Source organism: Colias croceus, chromosome 13 (genome assembly GCF_905220415.1).
Source record: "Colias croceus chromosome 13, ilColCroc2.1".
NCBI lineage: Eukaryota > Metazoa > Arthropoda > Insecta > Lepidoptera > Pieridae > Colias > Colias croceus.
Window position 1 is genome coordinate 5,056,298 of NC_059549.1, and position 23,087 is coordinate 5,079,384.

The 23,087-nt window shown below is 31.6% G+C and overlaps 1 protein-coding gene across 2 annotated transcripts in view; it reads right to left on the bottom strand.

The window, feature by feature from the left end:
- Positions 1-11,698: 11,698 nt before the first annotated feature.
- Positions 11,699-23,087, bottom strand: part of LOC123696775 (trace amine-associated receptor 8b) — a 40,573-nt gene continuing 29,184 nt past the window's right edge. For both annotated transcript variants that reach the window (XM_045643139.1, XM_045643140.1), the window contains exons 2-9: positions 17,513-17,912; positions 17,296-17,421; positions 16,371-16,487; positions 15,709-15,848; positions 15,120-15,282; positions 12,569-12,700; positions 12,371-12,496; positions 11,699-12,297 (exon numbers count right to left, since the gene is read on the bottom strand). In XM_045643139.1, the coding sequence (XP_045499095.1) occupies positions 11,836-12,297; positions 12,371-12,496; positions 12,569-12,700; positions 15,120-15,282; positions 15,709-15,848; positions 16,371-16,487; positions 17,296-17,421; positions 17,513-17,731 (1,485 nt within the window). In that variant the 5' untranslated portion in view covers positions 17,732-17,912 and the 3' untranslated portion in view covers positions 11,699-11,835. The remainder of the gene's footprint in view (positions 12,298-12,370; positions 12,497-12,568; positions 12,701-15,119; positions 15,283-15,708; positions 15,849-16,370; positions 16,488-17,295; positions 17,422-17,512; positions 17,913-23,087) is intronic.

Sequence of the window (23,087 nt, forward strand, 5' to 3'; positions counted from 1 at the left end):
GCTATCACTTTCCTATGAAACGCATAATATTAGCCGCCACTAATTTATTATAGAATATTTAGCATACATTAGATGCAGCATGAAAAGATACTGCGTCTAAGCTCACAGCTGTTGGCATAGTAGCTAGTTGATTAGATCTAACCTCGTTCTATCTATTTGCAACGTCGTAAAAGATTAGTCAGGTTCCCGTTGGCGAGTCTAGAGCTTGAACTAATTAATTCAAGAGGCACCTTCATATTACGGAAAATAGATAAGGGGCGATAAGGTCAAGGCGTGGAAATATAGTTTATTAATATTCATTCATGAGCCCTAATTTATACGTTTTCAATGGTGTTTATTTTGATTTATATGTAGAATAAGTAAGTTGAGAAAAGTTGTGACCGTGTTTGTTGAGGATTTAATGTATTACTCGTAACATAAATATTATAGTTATGCCCCGCGGTTTAACCCGCATTTCTCTACTCCGTGATGATATACCCATAGCCTTCCTCGATAAATGGGCTATCTCACCACCATATAACTGTTTTTCAAATCGGACGAGTAGTTCCTGAGATAACCTCCTCGTTCAAACAAACAAACAAAATCTTCAGATTTATAATATTAATATAGATTATATAAACTAAATGGAGAAGGCACTGACTAAGATAATATTATAGTTTTAAATTAAAATTATAGTTACAAAGTATGTGTAGCTCACATTGCTCACATAATATGACATTCCGCGTCTCTAAAAATGAAATAAGAAAATACAGTAAAAGAAACCTTCAATATATCTCAGCAAAACAATTCAATTTCCCCTCTTTCCGCTTCTATTAACGTCTGCTATTTAATTTGTCGCGCATTACGTACGCTCGATCTGTATTTTTAATTTTGCACTACAAATTACCGCTGAAGTACATTGAAAGAGCTCTTTAATTAAAAGGTTGGTTTCTTAAAACGCTGACTTTGATTGTTTAACACCTCTGGTAATGAGGTGCGTCTTAATTTGACCGACTTAGCGGATGACTATTTCATAAGCATTTGCTAATGGCCTCTTTGTAACGGGGTAAATGAGATTTGTTGGTAACAAATGAATAGGGTTTATGAATTTTAAGGAGATAAATGACCGGTGTTTATACCTTAATAATTATGAACAGAAAATGAAATAACAAGTATTTTTGGGTAAATTCGTTAAATTGTTTGTTAGTGTATATTGTAGATAGTTAGTTGTGGTTTTCCTGTAAGATAGGTACTTAATAGAAGGATCAGTGTGGCACGGCTGAAAAAATCGTAACAAAATCGATTAATAACATAAAATATTATGTGCAATGTTATTTAAAATTATTTTCTTACTGGAAATGACCCCAATATATGTGCTATAAACTAAGATAATAAGATATTATAATACACAATATAATATAGGCTATAAAATAAATAAATACAAATTTCATAAACATATTTAGGATCAAGGGGAGATAAGATTTGAAAATAAAAATACAATTTTGGTTCTTCCTACTATACATGGATATTAGGTTTACAATATTTCTTTCTCAACAAGTCACTCCAATTGCCAATCCCAAACACAAACACAAGTAGGCAAGTATAAAACAATAACCCAAGAAACATTGCACATATTATTCGAAGTGATAAGTTGTAGGATTCCATTGTTGTAGTTACTTTATCGAATTAGGAAGTTTCATTTTTCTTGTTAGAACTATTCTTCTGATGCACTGGGACGTCCAGGAATTGATATCAACTTTTCTTTGTGAGTTTGTTGTTAACAATTTTAGTTTTAAGTGATTTTTGCTGCCCAAAACTTGGTGTACTATAATTGATTATTATTTATACTGTTGTTTATTCACTCTCTGAATTTATTTGCAAAAGTAAAGTAAGCTATTTTATTCTTATGTCTGTCAGAACCAGTTTTACAACGTTTCTGTAACATTTTCCCTACACCAAACTATTTGGTGTCCTTCTGCTAAGAAAATGTTATTAGTTTTCGCAACATTGACTTGATCTGTAGGTAATATTTTAGAAACAAAACAATGTTGCGAACTTTTTAAACGTATAAATCAGATAAAGGCACTACGTAAAATACATTTTATTTATAACTAGCTTTCCACCCGCGGCATTGCCCGCGCAGTCAAAGAAAAACCCGCATAGTTCCCTTTCCCGTGGGATTTCCGGGATAAAACCAATCCTATGTCCTTTCTCGGGTGTCAAAATATCTCTATACAAAATTTCATGCAAATTGGTTCAGTAGTTAATGCGTGATTGAGTACCAGACAGACAGACAGAGTTACTTTCGCATTTACAATATTAGTATGGATGCATATTTAATTAAGCATCTTGCGTTACGATAATAAACAATTTATATAAAATGTTATCTGTATTTTTTGTTGGAATTCTTTAATGAATTCATACCTTTTATATGTTATAATGTAATTAATTTTATACTACATACTTCCCGCATAATTTTGTAGGTACTCACTTTTTTATTAGGTAGGTACTATCTTCAAACAAGCGTATTCGGAGTATAAATTAATAGAACTACCTATTAGCTACCGAAGATAATGTGTAATAAATAATAATTGATTTGAACGGTTGTATAAAGCTTTGTCTCTTTACTATTTACTAGATTTCCGCCCGCGGCTTCGCCCGCGTTTTCGAAGAAAAACCCGCATAGCCGTTCCTGTGGGATTTCCGGGATAAAAAGTGGCCTTTGTTCTATTCTGGGTTTTCAGCTACCTACTTACTTAATTTAATTTAATAGGTTCAGCAGTATTTGCGCGAAAGAGCCATACGAGACAAGATACATCCATAAGTCCATCCTTATAAACTTTCGAATTTATAATAGTAGGATTTACTCCTGCGGTACTGACTTAATAAATATAACAAATTTTATTCCTTCTAAAATCCTCAGATATATGTCATCGACCTGGATTCACTGGCTTGAATTCGGAGTGGATAGCACAGGAGTTTTCGGCACTTGTGTGATCTCGAGTACTTGTTCTTCAAGACGCGGAGCAGAATTTCTTATTAACATTCTCTTTACATTACTTAAATTTAATTTCGACGCTGACTTTTATAAACTCTTTCTTAACAAATTCAAAGCGAATTATGGGCGTGAATTGTGAATTGTTCTATGAACAGAAACTATTCAAGTATGTAATAAGTTATTAAGTATTGAAAGAATTATCCAAAAATGAGCTATATTCGTGTTCCCCTTATTTAACTTATTTCCATAAATTTTGACAATAAGCGAAAAGCTTATTATCAAAAAAAAGCTTTAAAACAAGTTGTGTTATATCTATCAGGCTTTTGCAGATATCAGTGTTCCAAAGCTTTAGGCGCACGTAATATCTCAAAATATCCAAACAATTAGAAAATATGGATTTTTTCAACATGAAAGAAGGCTTTCCCGCATTCGAAATACCTTATCCCAGACAACTCGCATACAATATATTTTATTTAAAATATATAAAAAGCAATATAATTACACGTTTTTGAGATACGAATCTGCGGGAATCGATTACATATCAATCAGAGGTCGTTGATTGGCGGCAAACGATTTTACGCCTATATATTGGCCAATTAAAATGAATCGCAGAATTGTTCGGGTTCGTAATACGAGAATAACTTTAATTAAATTTGCAGTGTAAAATATTTTCACATTTTATTATCATTTTGCTGTATTGATATTTTGACGATATGATATGATACGACCAATTGGTACTTTTAAACCTTGATTATACTTTTGTTTTGCCTACTGATGCATTTGTTTTTATGCTGTAATAAATTGGCGAAAAGAAAATCCTTTTGATATTGGGTACCTATAAGATATATAAAAACCTTATACAGAACTAGTTTAATTCTAAAGATGTTTCAAAATTTTAAAGATCCCAATATGTTAAATTTAACAAGCGTTAGCCCTATATGGATGAAACAATCGAAATTCTGTTGCATTTTATATGATTTTTAACCGACTTAGGAGGAGGTTATCAATTCGGCCGGTATATTTTTTTTTTATGTATGTACACCGATTACTCCGAGGTTTCTGAACCGATTTACGTGATTCTTTTTTGTTCGATGCGGGATGGTGTCGAATTGGTCCCATAAAAATTTTATTCGAATAGGCCCAGTAGTTTTTATTTTATGAGCATTTTTGTCTGTAGGTATTTGTAAATTTTGCAAGTGCAAGTTTGAAGTCGGTTGTTTTTAACGCAGTTATCACTTGTAATTAACAGTACCATGTTTTAGAAAAATGTAAAGCAAATTTTAGAAAAATAAAAGATATGACTCTTTATTCGCTTCTATTAAATTTGAAGTTTATTTTCGGGTGAACTATACCTATAGCTTAAATTATTATATATTGTTCAATGTATCCAACCACTATAACCGAAATGTCTATTTTATCGGCCCGATACAATAATCGGATGTTGGCAAGTGGTGCCTTACTATTTTATTGTGCTGGCTGTATGCCATTTTCACTTAATAACTAGCACATTTTTCGTAATTCTATTACCTAACAATATTAGCGCTTTAGTGCTTTATAATATGATTAATATATATTTATGCAATTAATCAATTGTTCTTACTAACTAATATGAAATCGTAAACACATAGATATATTTCCAGGAAAGGAAAGCCTACTAGATGTAATGTAGCGAGCTTCCCTTCTTGCCGGATGAATTGATTTTCCGCTGGAGTGAATAGGAAATAGAAAGTTCTTATAACCTATGGATATTCATGTGTAACGATCTGATGGAAAATTTTAAGGGTAAATAATAATATTTTTTACAAATTACCCTTAAAATTTATGTACAAATTGCATAATTATAATGCGTCGCAAAAAGACCTATGCATATAATATGTACAATGTACATACTTAATAAAAATTTTTTTTCTATATTTAGAAAAAAAATGTTTGTGTTGGATTATAATAGCAGTTTAATTATAAAATAACTTAAAAAAGATCTTTGCTACATTTTCATTTATAAAGTACTAACTTTCACAAACATCCAAAAACCATCCTTCCTACTAAGGTAGGATGGTTTTTGGTTTTTTACAATAATTCAAAAAATAGAATAAATTATTTTAAGGTTATAGCCAATACCTTTAGCAAAGTCCTTATGAAATAGTGTAACATTACCTACCGTGAAAGTTGAAATAAGAATGTGTTTTATATAGAAAGTAATAAACAAGTTTATAGTTTAAAAATCCAAGAAAACCTCGTAAAATTTACACCTTATTTAATGCGATCGGATCACTATAATATGAGACATTCCTTTTATAACATCTTGACAGAAATGATTTAAAATGTACTATACATCGTTAATAGGAAGTAAAATAAGAAACTCTCATTTTGAGGATGTATTCTCAATAATAATATGTTAAATAGAGAACAAAAAATATGAATACCTAACACATAATAATATATATTATAGTTTATAAAACGAAATGTTTTTACACATTTCGTTTCGGCAGAAACTTTCTTTCTTTATAATGTTTATAAATGTCTTTGGTTTTATCCTGGTCTTTAGCTTTACGCTGTTGATAAACCAATCGACAAAAAAGTGTAATTATCTACAAGATTCACTTTAAAACTTAGTCTCCACTGCCTTAGAAACCCAAACTAACAGTGTAAAGAATTTACAAGACGCTCCAGAGGTAAATCTTGAAGTCAGCTGAATCTAGGCTAGTTTTATTTTAATGGCGCAAACTTGTACTCAATTACGGCTTGACCCCTCTTTTGCGGTTTGAAGTAGCTTGACCTATCCTTAAGATATATTATAGCTCAAACATTGTGCTGTGTGAGTTATTACTGCTGGAATTTATGGCCAAATACGATACAGAAAGAAACAGGAAAATATGATAATGGAAAAAGACTGCTTGAAATTTGTTTCACAAATCTTTAAAAATTAATAAAATGCATAGGTTACAGAATAAGTTTTTAAAAGTATATTTTACTAGCGGTCCGCCCCGGCTTCGCCCGTGGTACATGTTTACGTTTTCTCTACATAAGAACCATCCTCGTACTTCAAGGAATATAATAAAAAAAGAATTATCGAAATCGGTTCAGCCGTTCTCGAGTTATGGAATTACAACGAAAAGTGGCATTGATTTTTATATATTAGATTTTATAAGTACAGTAAAAATATAATCAACCTACTGACGATACTAAAAATGGAAATTTCAATAGAATTCAAATTTAAAATTGCCAATTGTTTATGAGCGACTGGTTTGCATATTTTGATGCAATATTCATTTACTTACCTCATTCGTTCGGGAAGCTTGAATCTCGTTTAAAGAGCGTAATAAATATAAAGTGAATCAGTAAAGTTGTAAAATTATCTCGAAAGTACAGTACGGAATGTTTTCATAACGAACTCGCTAGAAATCATAAATTTACGCTAAATACTCAATGAATGGACCATAATTACTTTAACGAAAAGTTTTTACGGAAATTTCAGCAAATTTAATCCATTACAATATAACACCGGCCTGACTATATAATCGTTTAGTCTTAAAGTTTCACCTAGAGGTCTTTCCGTTAAATTTGGCGAAACATAATTTAGCTAATTAAGTACCCAAGTTTCGTATCTAATCGTCCTTAGGAGACGTTCACATAAAGTTTGACTACATTCAGTTTATGAAATATTTATTACGCCTTCCAGTTGACTTTAAGCTGAGGTAAGTGATGTCGGAGACCTCTATGTCTCAGTATCTAATTCCCAATAATAGAATATTATGTTAATTATTTTATTTATTTATGTATTTAACACTTTATTACACATATTATTTTCATAAAATTTAAAAGTAAATACTAAATCTAATAGTTACAGCTTTAATATGCGTAACGGGGCGGCCTTATCACTTCAGAGTGATAATAAGGGAGAAAGATAAGAGCTTCAAAATTCCCATTCTTTTTTTATTAAAACATACTATTTTGCGCTCAAATACACACATACGCTCGTACTTTAATCGACTCGGCCTCTCTCAAAGTAAATGGAAACGATATTTTACGTAGTAATAAATTATTACAAAAATATTTTATCGGTTGTATATGAGTTTTCCGATTTATAATAATGATTTATTAGCATTAATTACAAATTCAAAACTATAACGTTATTAACGAACTGTAGATAACTATAACCAACTAAAAGATAGACAATGAAGATAGATATATGTATAATGTACCTAAATCTATGTATATCGATCTTCAAATTTCGTTCCATTAGATTTGCTGAATTTGCTGAACTACGAAAATGTTCAAGGAAAGATTAAGTATATTTAGTATTATCTCTAAAATAACTCTACACATTTATTCCAATAATAACTGAACAATATAAATTATTATTGCTGATTTAAGAATTTCATCCTTGAAGCCTTCGATTATTAAAGAAAAAACTTATAAACAATTTCCCTTTGAGCGAATTATTCGAGATTTAGAAAACGAAAGTATAAAAAGAGGGTGTCTTCAAATATTCCCAGAGGAGGCCGTTAAGAATATACACGTTGAATAAGTAATAAGGCTTGTCTATTTGAATTTAGAAGGTGTTGAAGCGTTGAATTTTCTAATGTTATTAGTGAGATTTGAAGTAGCGTTTTTTAAGTTAGTAAAATATACGATTATTATATTTTATGCAATTATAATTATAACATTCGACTTTGTTATAAAGTTTATTAAGCAACCCGGAGTTTTCGTGGTTTATAGAATAGTTATAATATTACCTACTTATATTTTAAAATTTCCACAAAAGCCAAAGTAAACAAAAAGTAAAGCTTTATCTTGTCGGAGCAAAGAGGCTCCTATTTCTAGAGAAATCACAATCCTCTCGGTAACGTAAGTTCTATAATATTATACGACTAAAAATAAAACTATTTTAGGTACTACATTTTGCTATCTAGCTTACACTCTCACAAGGAATAAACAACACTAGATACTATCCAAATCACTTCACTTGACGTGAGAGAGCCTATATTTACGATCAGCCTACATGTCGATATATTGTTAACCAGTGCAGAGAAATCTTGATCTTATATGTATGTAGCTAAGAACGAAATTGCTAGTTCATTGTATTAAGGGTGTTACCTTGAAACTTTTGGAGGGTCACTTCAACGTGATAGAGAAGTGAAGCTTAGAGCTACCTGAAGAAAACTGCAACATCTTGAAATAGCTATAAGAAACTAGATTACAGATAGATATAGTTATTATCATTACGTCGATTTACAATTTGTTATATTTTCGATTATTCTTCAGTTCTAGCTAGAATATCATTTTTAACGTAGGTAATTCTTCATCTTGGTCTTAAAGTTTGTTCGATATTCGTTCACATACAATAATAATTACTCCTTCCAAATAAATTTGTGAAGCCTACACCAGCGAAGTTTATCGTACTAATATAAGATTATTATTTTGTGTAAAGAATTTCAGTTAGGATTTCACTAGTATTCGAATCACCTCAAATAATAAAATAAATTATTTAAATCTATTTTTTATTCATATAAAACTGTGGATTTTTTACCAACTATAAGATCCGATACAATCTAGACCAAAATAGTTTATAATTTACCCTTGTAAAACACCCGTAGGTAACAAACTAACATAGTAATAATGTCAAGTCAACCCATGTTCGGTTGACTTGACATTATGTAACTTACCATTTTTTAAAAGCACTAAAAGCAGCAAAAAATATCCTTTTCTCGTAATCCTGTGAATAATAGATAGATATACATCTAGCATTTATTTATACCAGTAAATAAAAATTGTATAGGGGACGAAAGTCGTGGAATTGTCGCGTAGAGATGCGAATCACGTTTCAGACATTCAGTGGTCGAGGCATCTCCCATAACTGAATATAACATAGTTAAACCCCCCATTCGTTAGCAAAATTAATGACGCGGTAAATGAAAGTTTTTCTTTCATTTAAATTATGAACGCGGGCTGCGTAATTCGTATTTAAAATGTTTACTAAAAAGTTCGTAATGACATTGATTGAAGTCATTGCTGTTTGTTTTATTGTTAATTTTCAAAAAGAATAATAATGCTGGTTTATTTTTGCTTGTTTTATTAAAAAATGTCTTCTTACAAATTCAACATGTATAAGTAACAATAATGCTAATACTGGTATTACACCAAACATTACATTTAACTTCAATGTTTTAAGTTTTTAGCACAGTATTACAATATATATTATTTCCTATTAACAATATATCGACACGTTATAGATATTGTAATACTGTGTTTTAGTTATTATAAATTATTGACCAATTAATCATCATTTTGTTTTATTATGTTTGCGTTTTCTACGTCTTGCTTCATTCATATCAATTTGCAAGCAACCTCGTAAAAACGTAAGAATAGCAGCATCTTACATTATGACAAATTATTATGGCTGTGACTTAGTCGCGATTAATTCAAATAAAAATTGGTTGTCTGTAAAGTCGATTTACTGACGATCCTTGAACGTGACAACGTCCGATTGTGCTTCTTTGTCGCTCGTTCCGCGCTCTCGCTCGCACTTCAAGCCTTACATGGAACGCCTCAGATGAGTCAGAGCGAAGTAACGCCGCACGAGTCATGTTTTTTCGTGCGTGCAGCCGGCTTTATCGAATTATAAGACGTTGTCACGTCAAAAACAGACCGACTTTTATATGGCCGTGGCAAGTTATATTAATGTTTCAAACGTGGAGTTTTATGAGTGATAAACTTTTCCATTTTATTTTATCTGCGTAGTTCATCTCAAGGGATGATATCCTGTTCAGTGATCATAATGAACACTCTAGACTCTCTCGTTGTTTATTAGTTTTAATTTATTATACAAATTGTGATTCAATTAATCACTACATAGTATAGACAGAGTTGCTTCGCGCTGTCTGTTTAATCTGTGTATGTACAAATGTGTTTATAAGAATAAAAATAAAATCAAAGAATTTTCCCCCTTTTCATTTTGATATAAAAAATGATATAAAAAGGTAAAAATATGCACTTATCATCATCTTTCCTACTAGTAATATTATAAATGCGAAAATTTGTGAGGATGGATGTGTGTGTGTATGTTTGCTACTCTTTCACGCAAATACTACTGAACCGATTACAATGAAATTTAGCACACATAATATAGAGGGTAACTTGGATTAACATATAGGATAGATTTTATCCCGGATATCCCACATAGTCAGTTATGCGAATTAAAGCTGATCAAAGATATTTTTATAAAGATTCGAAGGATTTCAATGATTACCTACTTAATCGTCAATTCCCATCGTTAACTTCTACAAGGAAAAGCGAGAATGTCTCACTTTATTTCGTGCAAATCTATCAATTTTCCCGGTAATTTGAGGCGGCTTGTGATGGATCGCTGCTAAGTGAAATGAGTCGCGTTACGTAAACATGTCACCTCTAAGATAAAGTCAATTTTGCTTAAAGAACGGCCGAAGGCTAAAAACTTTGGTAATGTATTGAATTTTCGATACAAAATATCCATTATGTATTTAACACTGTATATAAAGAGTTACAAGATTAACAAAAGAACTTTAAAAATCATTTACTTGCTTTTCGATAAAGATTAGTTCAGATGGTTCCGAAATAAAGAAAATTGTTGTAGTTTATTCAATAGTACTGCGTTGGTGCAGGTAGAGTGTTTAGTAAATAAAACAATTAACTTATATAAATCAATTTATATTTCATGTCTTCCCCTTTAACATTTTACGACACAATTATCACACACAAATAGAATTGTGCGATTCAAAACTTTACAATATCCCTTCCAATACTCCAAACATATACAATGAACAACCAGAGACAAGTTTTCAGTCTAAAGTTACTTGTTATTAAAATACAATGAACATATTGAAAAATCGAACTTATAATGAAGAATGAGATAAGATTTTAGTTCAACAGAAATACGTTTCCCCTATTCATATATCTTATACTAAAATTTAAATTCTAATCAAACATCGAAAATTCAATAATTCCTTACCGACAAAAAGTTCAAACAGAAACTATTGTTACTTATATATCAATATGTACAAACAATTACAAAAAATACAAAACTTTACTATAGGAATATCGAAGCATCCTGACGACGCCAACATTGTATCTGTCGTAATAATAATGATTAATTTAATAATATTTTGTATTCATTACAGTCACTAATAGAATAATATAAATATCTCGAGTGATTTTAAACTAAATAATATATCTTTTGGTATAATAAACTGCACTCTTTACGGTATAACTACATTTATACATAATTAGAATATTTACATAGAAAATCGACCAAAAACTACTGGTCCACGTTTAATAATATTTCACATTAATCAATATCTAGCATTATACTGTTTAGCACTATGTTTACAACAATGTCTTACAGGTGATAAATTCAGATGAACAACATTTATTGACCGATCGAAAGTCACCCTCGGAAGTCATCGAGTTAACGTCACTTCTGTATCACTAGAACTTCTAGAACTTTCTTTAATTACATCTAACTCTCTATTAGAAAGAGAAGAATGTCTGGAAAACTTGGAATTGCCATTATATTCTATTTTATCATCAGAGCACTCATTTTCACAATTAAATTCTTTATTTTCATCAGAATCCTCTTCTGCAGTCACATCGTTCACTTCCACTTCTAATAAATTGTCATTCTCCTTGCTGTACGCAAAATTTCGCTCATGACTCAAACTACGTATTCTGTCCAAATTATGTTCTAAGGTTTGTATGTTATCATCATCTAAACACGGCGAGTCATTGAATTTCCACTTAATATTTGAATTAAAATGTTCAACCCCAGGATAAACACTAACACTATTACTTCTATGCCCGAAGACCGGACAGTTTCGGAACTCTCACAATTCCGGATGTCTATTATTACATATCTTGGTGAAATTTCCCTCATCTAAACTCAAGTTGGAACGAGAACGCCCACACTCTAGACTTGGTCTAAAAAGGCAAATATCGGAATTTTTTAATCTGCAATGTCTTGAACAGGACTCTATTTGGAAGGCGGATCTATCTATATGCCTATACTCCGTAGGACCGTATCCATCGAAAAATCTGGATCCATGCTTACATGGGCCATGATAGCTTTTGAAAGATCCTGTACATCTAATAGGATCCCTGTGGCATGATTTTTGAAGAGCGTGTAGGGAATTTGATGAAACTGTACGTTCTAAAATTTCACCCCAATATTTTTCTCTCAAACCCTCGAACTCTCCTTTTGAATGCAAACCATCTGACGTAACTGGCGAACCACAACAACCTGCAGTCTTCTCGTAGCCCGGGAAAGATTTAGTTTTCCGACAGCAAATCTAAAATAAATAAAACTTTATAAGCATCACACTAATTAAATAATCTCACAATCAAAATAATTTGATAACTCACATAATATTGTAGCAGATCGTGGCTGATCCGTCTAAAATGGCTGTTCAAAAGCCAATACAGGAATGGATTCCAAAAACTATCGCTCAACGCTATCCATGTGACGATAAAATCCAAACTCGGAGGAACCTAAAAGAACAAAGATTATACGGAGACGCATAATGTGGAAGTTTTTAATGCAGAGATAGCTATAAGCAGTACCTTACAACCAGTGCAAGCGGCAACCACTTCTTGAATAGTCGCCGGCGTGACCATAACAATAAATCCTAAGGACATTGCAGCCATAGTACGTGATGTGCTAACGCTATGCGGCCTTATAGGTGGCTGTATTTGCTGTGAAGATAATATTTATAAGACATGAATAAATTTTACCAAATAATCACAATTTACTTATCTTGTTTTTAATGCGACAAATTGTCTTAATATAATGTGAAATACCTATTTGAACTTTAATTTTAAATGTTTTCTTTTTATCAGTAATTATTGCTTACACAAAAGATTCTAAATTAAGCTTTTAATGAAAACAATTTAATTTATAAAATATTTATAAAGTTTCTTATTGATTCGTCAGCGAATTCTTATTCAATTTTTATAATTAAAAAACGCTTAATGGGTGATTATACAAAAATGGGGTAACTTTTGAGGATATTTTGTTTACTATATTTTTTATATCAGATTATTACAAATTAGGGTGTATATGATAGCTAATCTAATGAATATATTGTTCCAAATCGGGCCAGCCACTTTTTTAAGTAGATTGTGAGATATTTAAAATTTTCTGGATTTGGCCTCCAGGGGACTGACAAGGCTAACAAAGTACTGATAAAAACACAATTTTGTAATATTCTTAAAGAAATTCAATGAAAATTACTACAAATCTCTCAGTTTTAATAATGGCACATGTCTTTTAAGTATTAAAATCACTTAGTTACATTTAAAAATGATAATTGATAATATATTGTGATACTGGGAAAAAACAATGTCTCAATTTTCAAAACAGCCTTCTGACATTTAACGCAACGTGAATATTCTTACTCTCTTACTTAACTTACTACTTTGACTTAGTTTTACTTAATATTTCATGTAATTCACAAACAATAGAAACAAAAAAAACGGCCAAGTGCGAGTTGGACTCCTAACAAACCTATTTTTTATTATGTTTGTAACTTAAAATTTACACTTTTAGCAATTTTTGCTTTATCTGTGTTATAAGACGTTGCTTTTTACCATATTTTAAGACTGTATACACGGCAAGCATCCTGTGTATTTTTTTATTCCCTTGCGAATATTTAATTTTGCGGAAATTTGCAGTATTAACGGATGTAGGTATCTTTTAATTGCGTTGAGTTATAAGTTTGATTTTTTTACAGCCCCAAGGGCTCTTAATCTTGAGCATTCAATATAAATTTCAAATTGATACCTCCACGCGCTTCAAAAAAACGTTTTAACAGACAAACGGACAACAAAGTGATCCTATAAGGGTTCTGTTTTTTCCTTTTGAGGTTCGGAGCCCTAAAAATCTAACATTATTTATTTTAAAACTACTTATTTTCATAAAATTAAAAACCAAAGGCTTGAATGAAAGTCTCATCTGAGTTTTCATAAGAGCCTTTTGACATTTTTATAATGTTATTATATTTATTAACTTTTATGTTATTTTGAGGTAATTTTACTTCACAATATTATATTATATCTTATAAATATAACAAGCTATGCCCTGAAAGCATCAAAATCAATAATTAAAATAAAATAAGATCTTTTAAATAAAATTATTAGTAGTTTGTTTCAATAGCTCTTTTCTTTACTACTCTTTTTTAAATGTTTCTTCCCTAGTCAAATTCAGTTTCTTTTAGCGTGGCGCATGATGTTTTAAACTGAAATATCAAATAGAAATGCTTATACCAATAGCAATCAAGATAAAAGTTCTCAAAAACGATAGAATCATCAGTACTATGGGGTCGCGTCAGTCCACTGGCGCGATATCTGACATAGGACTGATGCCAGCGGATTGATAAAAAGGGACTTAATATGAGATTATAATCACAAATTATGTTTTTTTGCCTTATTTCTAATATCAACAAACTATATTTTCACAAATCATAGTTACCATGTATGAATGAAAATAAAAATCAGATTAACAATAAAATAACGACTCACCATAGGACTGAAATGTTGACTGGCGCAGCACGAATTTGGAGGACAAACACAACCCTAGCGCTGGTACAGTTATGACGGCCGTCAAAATATGGGATGCACAAGTAACTTCATTACCAACATTAATATTTAGACAGGGATTTGACCTCGACTTGGTGATATTCAGCGAGAATTTTAAATTTAAAAAACACACAACGGACTGACCAATAAAAACGATGACAAAGTTTATTTTTATTTTTTAAATAAAATGTTAAACATTTCGTTATGAAAGTTATACTATATAATACTATGTATATCAAAGATTGTCCTGAATTAGTAAGTTTTCTCAAATCAATGATAATGTTTATAAGATAGTCACTTGATTGTTGGTTTTCGGAGTTGTGACATGCCAAAGTACTGATTATTTAAGTATTAATTTTGTTTTTTTATCAATTTGTATTTTAAATAAAGAAGTGAAAGTGAGTGACCAAATAAAGGACGCTTTATTGTTTTAAAATAGATTGTTATTTGATTGAAATATAATAAGACTTTGTATAAATTGGCTGGTGACATTGAGTTACCCCATTTTTGTATAATCACCCTAATATAAAACACTTACCACAGTTTCAATTTCAATGTGGGCTTTAGTGCATGGCTGAGACAATCCGTTAGATCGAGAATCTTCACATTTCCCTCTTGTCTTGCTTACGTGAAACCCTGAGCCGTAACAATACATAAGAGCCATTGTAGTTGGGAAATAGTAAGCACAGCACGAAAGAATTCTGAAAAGAAACTTGATAATTAAATACAAGAGAATTTTGTAAGATACGTTAGCTCGTTAAGTATTTTAAAGCATTTATCTTGACTTGCTGAATTATGTTTTGAAAGGTAATTATATCATGATTGAAATTATCGTATGTAATATATTATTATGATCATCATAAAGTTTACTTAAGTTGTACGAAAGAAGATATAAAATATGTGTCCCAATAAACTTGGATAAAATATGATGTTTTGCAAAAAATAGCCTCTGAAAAATGTTATAAAATGCAAGGCGAAGTCGATATTTCTATTGGCAAATACCATTATTTATAACAATTGAGTTCACGGCTCCGTATAGTCCGTAAAGTGTTTTAAAAGAAAGGAATAGGTGAATCATAGTCTAAAAGCTAAATGAGGGGCACTTTGAAATAGAAGATATCATATACCTGAATGCTACTCGGCTGTGGAAGACATCGCACGCCATTAAGCCTGTCGCGTTGAAGTAATACCCCGATCTTGGCAACACCATTATAGCAAATAGGGACACGGACAAAATCCACGTTATACTTATAACTAACACGCAACCCTGGAAGAAAAATTAGCTGTGACACCCATAATCGTATAAGAATTATGCGAGAAATTACTTTGTTAATAGAAAGAGAATTCCTTCGGTAAATGAATCAGAAAACTCCATTTAAGAACAGAAAATAAAAATCTATTATATAGTAGAAGGTGATAAATAAGACGAGATTCTAGGAAGAGGAGCTCACAACTTACGGGAATTGTTTCGGAAAATTAAGATAAATTTGTAAATTTTCATGTACACGTGTGCATAAGTTTGCAACATATTTGGCTATTACAGTGAACTACAACGTTGAAATCCGTGTAAGTTTGTAAACTGTTATCTTTAATCGATAGTTTAATAACTTTGGGTGTAAACATGGTTTACTTGTGTTTTCAAAATTCGTTTGTCCTAAATAACAATCGAATCGAAAAATTAAAAAGATAAGAATGTAAACATAACTGTGGCCTTATTATATTGGATCCTTTAGAGTTTAAAAACGCATCTATCAGTTATTAAATTACATTAACTTATTTACATACATACCTTTTTACTAGAATGTTTATGATAAGTGCTCGGATGTAACAAATACAAATATCTATCTATCGCCATACATACAAGGATAACAGCGCTCTGTTGACTCACTGCTCCACGTAAAAGTGCCTGTAATATAAATTTGTCCTTTCAGCTTTATTCTATAATGTAGAAGGTACACAACGTTGGATGCAGAAATCACGAACAATATTACGGAAGTTAAGTGGTAGCGTCTTACAAAATACAATAAGGCGGAGTTGAGCGAAGGAATTGCGGTTCGCTGAAAGGAACGGATAGTGTAATTTTACAAAGCGTAAACTTTTCGAAATATCGACTTTCTGCTTGGTCATGGTTAGCCATTAACGTTAACTTAGATGCTGTAACCATAGAAGTTTACGGACTTTATTGTACTCTGATGATTTTGTCGACATTTCACCCACATTTAATCTTTTGAACTGTTTATTCGTATTACTTGAAAGGAATTCGCACAATGGCTGGCTTCCACATTGTTGTCTGACATCATTATGATTATTAATCCATCATTTTATCAAAAGCATGGCTGCGACAATAAAATAAAGGCATTAATTTTGTTTAAACGAGAAAGTTTGGGCGAAATTTCATTTCGTAATTTCATGCGCGGTAACTGTGTAATAAAAACGGAAAGCGAATATTTTTATCTTTAACATCCGATTACCTTTCAACCTTGCTGCTTTGCAATTGCGAACTTTTTTCCAAGATACAACTTTACTCATTTTCTCTTCGTCTCTTGTTTAAATAAAGTTTCGCAGAGACTTCGCTGCTCCGCTTATCTCTAACTGGATTAAGTAACGCTCTTGAAATTTGATGGAAAATTAATTTGCCATGTTTTCTCCGTGCGATTTAATAATCAACAAGTTTAACTTAAAAACAGCGCTGCGGATTTTATGCAATATCATACCTGGATTTGACAGAAAATTTCTCCGTAGGGCCAGCACTTATAAAGAGCCGGGAGTAATGCAACTGGAGCAATTAAAATACCAGTGAACAAGTCATTTAACGCTAATGAAGTTAAAAGATATCTTGGCTGAAAAAATAATCCACATGAGCACTTTTTACATCAAATCGTATTTATAGTATAATGGATACTTTTTCTTTTTATGAATTCAATAGCATACCTGATTATCAATATACTTGACATATCTCCGATTATTTAAGACGCATATGAGCACGAGGTTGCAGAAAACGATGGCCATGGACAGCGCGAATATAAAAAATGCCTTGATGATATCAGTAGTTGCTGGGAAGGTGGACGGCCAGCCTTTACCATGTGGCCAGCATGAACTATTAGCAAGAGATGGCGCTACTAGCAATGCGCCCTTAGTCGAGTCAAACATAGTCGGCGCCTGCAAACAGCAGCGCACTGGTCTGTTGTTAAAGGCATTTAGATCTATGCAATGCGACTATATAAAAAGTTTCTGGTCCTCTCCTTGTGTTCTACGATAACCAAGTTTGTTTCTGACACCAATTCCATTGTAACATTGTTGCGTTTTTCTTCTATGTCGGCATAGCCAGTATCTGGAACAAGAAACATGCTTTTATTACCTATTTTATAAAAGATAATACTAATGTTATCCATGTATTAAATATCTCTGATATAGAGCTCTCTAATAAATTAAATAAATATTGGCAACCTAATCATAACTTGCATGTACATGAGGTTATTAAATGTGTAAGAAAATTATATCCAAACATTATACGCACACAGCTGTACAATACACTTTAAAGCATTGCAATTAAACAAGGGTTTATAAATGTACCTACGAAGCTGGACTTAATTTGGCTAAATAATCCCAACCGCAATGGTAAAGCCAAGTTAACATACAAATAGGGTGGGTAGTCGTAAATACGGAGCGGCTTTCCAAATTCATGTCAGAGAACCAATAAAAGGGTATCAAATATTCCTGTGGCGTTGGAACGAAGAGGTCTAAAGCATCGAATACGAATCAATCTTGTATTTGTTGTCACTATAAATAAACTTCTACAGTTTTCTATTAGGCAAATGCGAGATGGGGAAAATACGTCTCAAGCGCAGTGTCGATTCTATTTATTTTATACGTTTTCCGATTTAAGTGAAGCGTTCTTATCTTTAAATAAAACATTAATTGATTGTTTTTGATTTCATAGATACCCAATATGTATGGAGCTTTACATTATAACCTACTATTACAAATAAGTAACCTTTATGTATGAAGTTTAACGTGGTTTAACAGGAAACGAATTTATAGAAGTTAAAAGTCCGTGCTCTGCGAATTCTCTTAATATTCATTTTTCATGCCAGCATGAAATAAACGCATGCCGACAAATACAACTTTATCAACGTTTCAATACATATTTCTCATGAGAGATTTAATAAATACGCGCATATTATTTTTAAGTTATTCGTGCGTTTAACTCCTCAATGGTCCTTTTTCTTTATCTTAACTACATTCGTTTCTAAAGAGAACGCTCAACTTATAAAATAAAATACGATTTTCCACGACATTAAGAGATATGCGGCGCGCTTTGCGTAAAATCCTTAACCCCTTATTGCATGAATTATTAAGGAGATGAAATAAAAATTATTTTTTTGCAAAAAAGTGTTTATTAGACCTTACATTATGAGATCAAATTGAGAAAAAAAATTATTTACTTATATTATAGAAAATATATAACGGCGCCATATATGGACTCGTATGCAGTGTTTGTTGTATTTTTTCTGTCATATATGGCTTCGTATGCAATTAGAAAAAAGTAACTGATTAATAAAATAAAAACATATTCCGGACTAATTTCACACACACGGTTGCTAAGCCCCAAACTAAACTTAAGCTTGTATCCTGAATGCTTAGTCAACTGATATGCTACATATACTTTACATAAATCCTATCCTACTTATATTATAAATTCGAAAGTTTGTGAGGGTGGATGTATGTGTATGTGTTTGTTTGTTACTGTTTCACGCAAATACTACTGAACCGACTTCTATGAAATTTAGCACACATAATATAGAGGGTAACTTGGACTAACACATAGGATAGGTTTTATCCCGAAAATCCCACGGGAACGGGAACTATGCGGGGTTTTCTTTGAAAACGCGGGCGAGGCCGCGGGCGAAATGTTAGTACTTTATATGGATACCTAAATAACACTCAGAATCACAGCCAACTTATACTTCGTGAAATTGCTTAAAACAATTACGTTTGTCATTATAACATAAAAACACGTTATATTTTTCACATAACGTGAAGGAACGAAATTGGAACAATATAGGCATAGCTGACGGGCGTTCTTCTTCCAAATTCGGTAATGACTAATCCCATCAGATCGTACAGAATCAAAGTGAAAATCCAGATGTCCTGCAGGAGTTTTTCGTAGCTTTTTTGCGGTAATTGGCGAGTCAGAAATACTGAGGAGACTCCAGAGATGCCGATGTTTCTAAGTTTTTGAGAGACGACCACGTCTTTTGGTAATAAGAGCTTTCCCTGACTTTCGCATTTGCTCTGAAACGGCTAATTAAAAATCATACAGTGGCATATAGCATGAGTCTGTATTTATTGATGATGATATAATATTTACATGCTTAGCATAGTGAGATAAAAGTGTCTAGGATCGATACTGGAACAATCAGTGAAAGTATCCATGCTGTGCTTGAATGCATACCCAGCCACATATGACATAATATATTTTGGACGGAATGCATACGAAGCCAAATATGACAGATTTGGAAAAGTACAAAAAACATGATTAAAGCAAAAAAAACAACCTAACCAAATGTTTTACCTTATTTTAGAAAGACTAAAGAATGAAGAAATATTTTTTTTCATGGCTTTACTCACCTTTTTGATATTGAAATCTTAATTTGAAAATCACGGTTTTTTCCGCGCACCCAAACCGTCGCACGCCCTAGACTAAATCTATAATATATCTGATGGATAATATTTACACTGTATAAATTAATTACATTCCAATTCTCGATGAAATGCTGTTTAAGATGTAAGGTAGTTTTTTTAGATATTGTTTATAGTTAGCCTATAAAAAATTCATAAACTTCGTCGTCCATATATGGCTCCGTATGCGGTAAGGGGTTAACAGTGGAAAATACTAACCAAAGGCAGTCTCCGCGAACAATCATAATAAACTAACTTTAATATAGAGTAAAGGCAACTCTGGGTGTTTATATTTCTTAGATTTAAATACTTGTTTACATCACAATTTCTTTTTTATGGTACAACATTTGGAAAAACTTTTATTGTTTTGCGATGTAGAATTTTCTTATTTGTATTTTGTGCTGTTGTTAGAATAAAACATGAACTCTTTTTTGTGACAGTTTAGATGTATTTTTCTTATAGTTGTGAATTTTCTTATTGTCTAATAATATTAACATAAAAACTGCTTCATTAATCATGTTGAAAATAACACATCAGAACGCGTGCATCTCCAAATAAATTTACCGTTTAATTAAAATATTTTTAATGCAATTTAATCAATATTATGAAATAGCATCAGCTGTATAATTCTTACGTAGTATATATTCATGTTTAGCTATTCTACTACAACTTCTAGGTACTGGTAATTGGTATTAGAGTAATATTTTGTGAGCCAGCACTCACACCATAACGAATGTATTAAGGATTGCCTGTCAATAGAATATCACAACCAAGTAAAATGTCTGTGACACAATATGTTAACGATGAACTTATTAAGGTACCCTAATTGACATTCACACAAAACATCACACACATCAAAATAAATTGTAAAAAAGACTCGTAAGAAAAATAACATTTATTTCTGTTTAATTTACATGGAGGTCTTTTACTATTACGAATATTGTACCTGGCAACATTTCTAGATGAATTCAATAATTCGATTTTACCTCAGTAGGTACTGTACGAAACTTTTTAAATCTATTAACAGGCTTGTTTGAGATCTCATTCCAGAACAGCTATATGGATTTTGCAAGTAAACCAATTTTGCTTAACAACTTTGATCTTAAGAAGTGGATGACCGTTATTTGGGTCTCGACCCTTATTAAAACCACGATATTAGATTACAGAAAGTGAAATTTCATTATAGGCTCGCGTATGAGCACATACAAACATGGCTTCTATCGTAAATAGATTTAATTACAGGAACAATATGTAGACGTTAATAAGTTCGTGTATCTAATATGAACGTGAATCAGCATCATCAGATGTTTTATAAGAATGTGGCCTATGTGCTACCGACGAGTTTCTCCTAAAGTTACACTTGGTTTATATTACACTTGGTATAAAATATACAGTCACAGATGAGATATCGATACACTATAGAGATGTAAAGACACAGTTTAAGACAAAATCATTGTTGTTACCTTGCGGTGTTAAGTATTTTTAGGTAATCAGCGTCTAGTTTAAGTTCCCTTGATTATAGTACTTCAAATCCGGGACACATTGTATAGGTATACAAGGGTATATGTAGGTAGGTACATATTATTATGTATACAGATAGACCTGGATCTGATCATCTATTTACCTGAAGTCTTTGAAAGTAATCTTTGTTTTAAATCAGACTCGCCTTTACTGATTAATATGGAACTAGTTTCCGACGAAAGACCTAATCACGCGGAGTCTTAGGTCGGTGAAACGTTATTTCCTCGAGGAAATTAATGTCCCTTCAAAAAATGTACTTACTGCATAATATTTTGACGCTTTGCTTTATGCACACCACGCATGAAATTTAAATGAAATGAAAGAGATATATTAAACTTAAATAAAAAATTAATCTATTACATGATCAAAATGAGGACTAAAATATACCGAATACCTAATTATTCATATCATTTAAACTCTTAAATATTTATCATTTTTTTAATAGTGACACTGAAGTGTTTATTCATAAAATTTTAGGTAGGTAAAAATTTTTTTTTAATGAAATTTCACCATTCTTTGTAGATACCTATACATTTTGAAGAAAACTGATAAAAACATAAAAACGAAAATATATGTTTTACCCTTTTATTTATTCTCAACACATACTAACAGAGTAACAGCAAATAAAATCAGAAACACAGTAAAAATAAGTGCGATAGAAACCCGTTTTATATTCCACATTTATTTACATTACAATGAATTGCTGGTTAAACAGAAATCTTGCTTCGATCTTACTTTGTATTTTAAGACATCTGCAGTCCTTCCACGATAGTACCAGAATAACGATTTCATTGAATTTTTAAACTCCGTTTCAATTTTACGTACTCCAGCAAAATCTAAATAGCTAGCTGACACCTAGCTGAATTCATTTTATTTTAACCATTTTAATACGAAATAAAAACTGCTTTGATATTGCTTAAAATAGACAGACATCCTGAATGGTCTTCTCCTTTGAAAATATTATTAATTTTAGTTAAAGAAACATGTAACAGTATGTTTCACACAGCAGTTTAGAATATAATTTTATATCGGAAACGTAAATTTAATTGAAACATCAAAAATAATTAGTAGTTTTATTAATTGACACACCATTTCATTTCATATAATATCGCAATTTTTATCCGCTTTTCAGTACCTAACATCAAATAAAAACGCTTGCCCGAAACACCCCGAAGCAAAAGAGCAAAAACAAGATAGAAATAGATCCGATACAGCTGTAAAGTTGTTTTGACTTTTGTCAAATCAACAGAGTAGGTATACACAAAAATTATAAAAAATGCTCCAATAATTACGGAGGACTGCA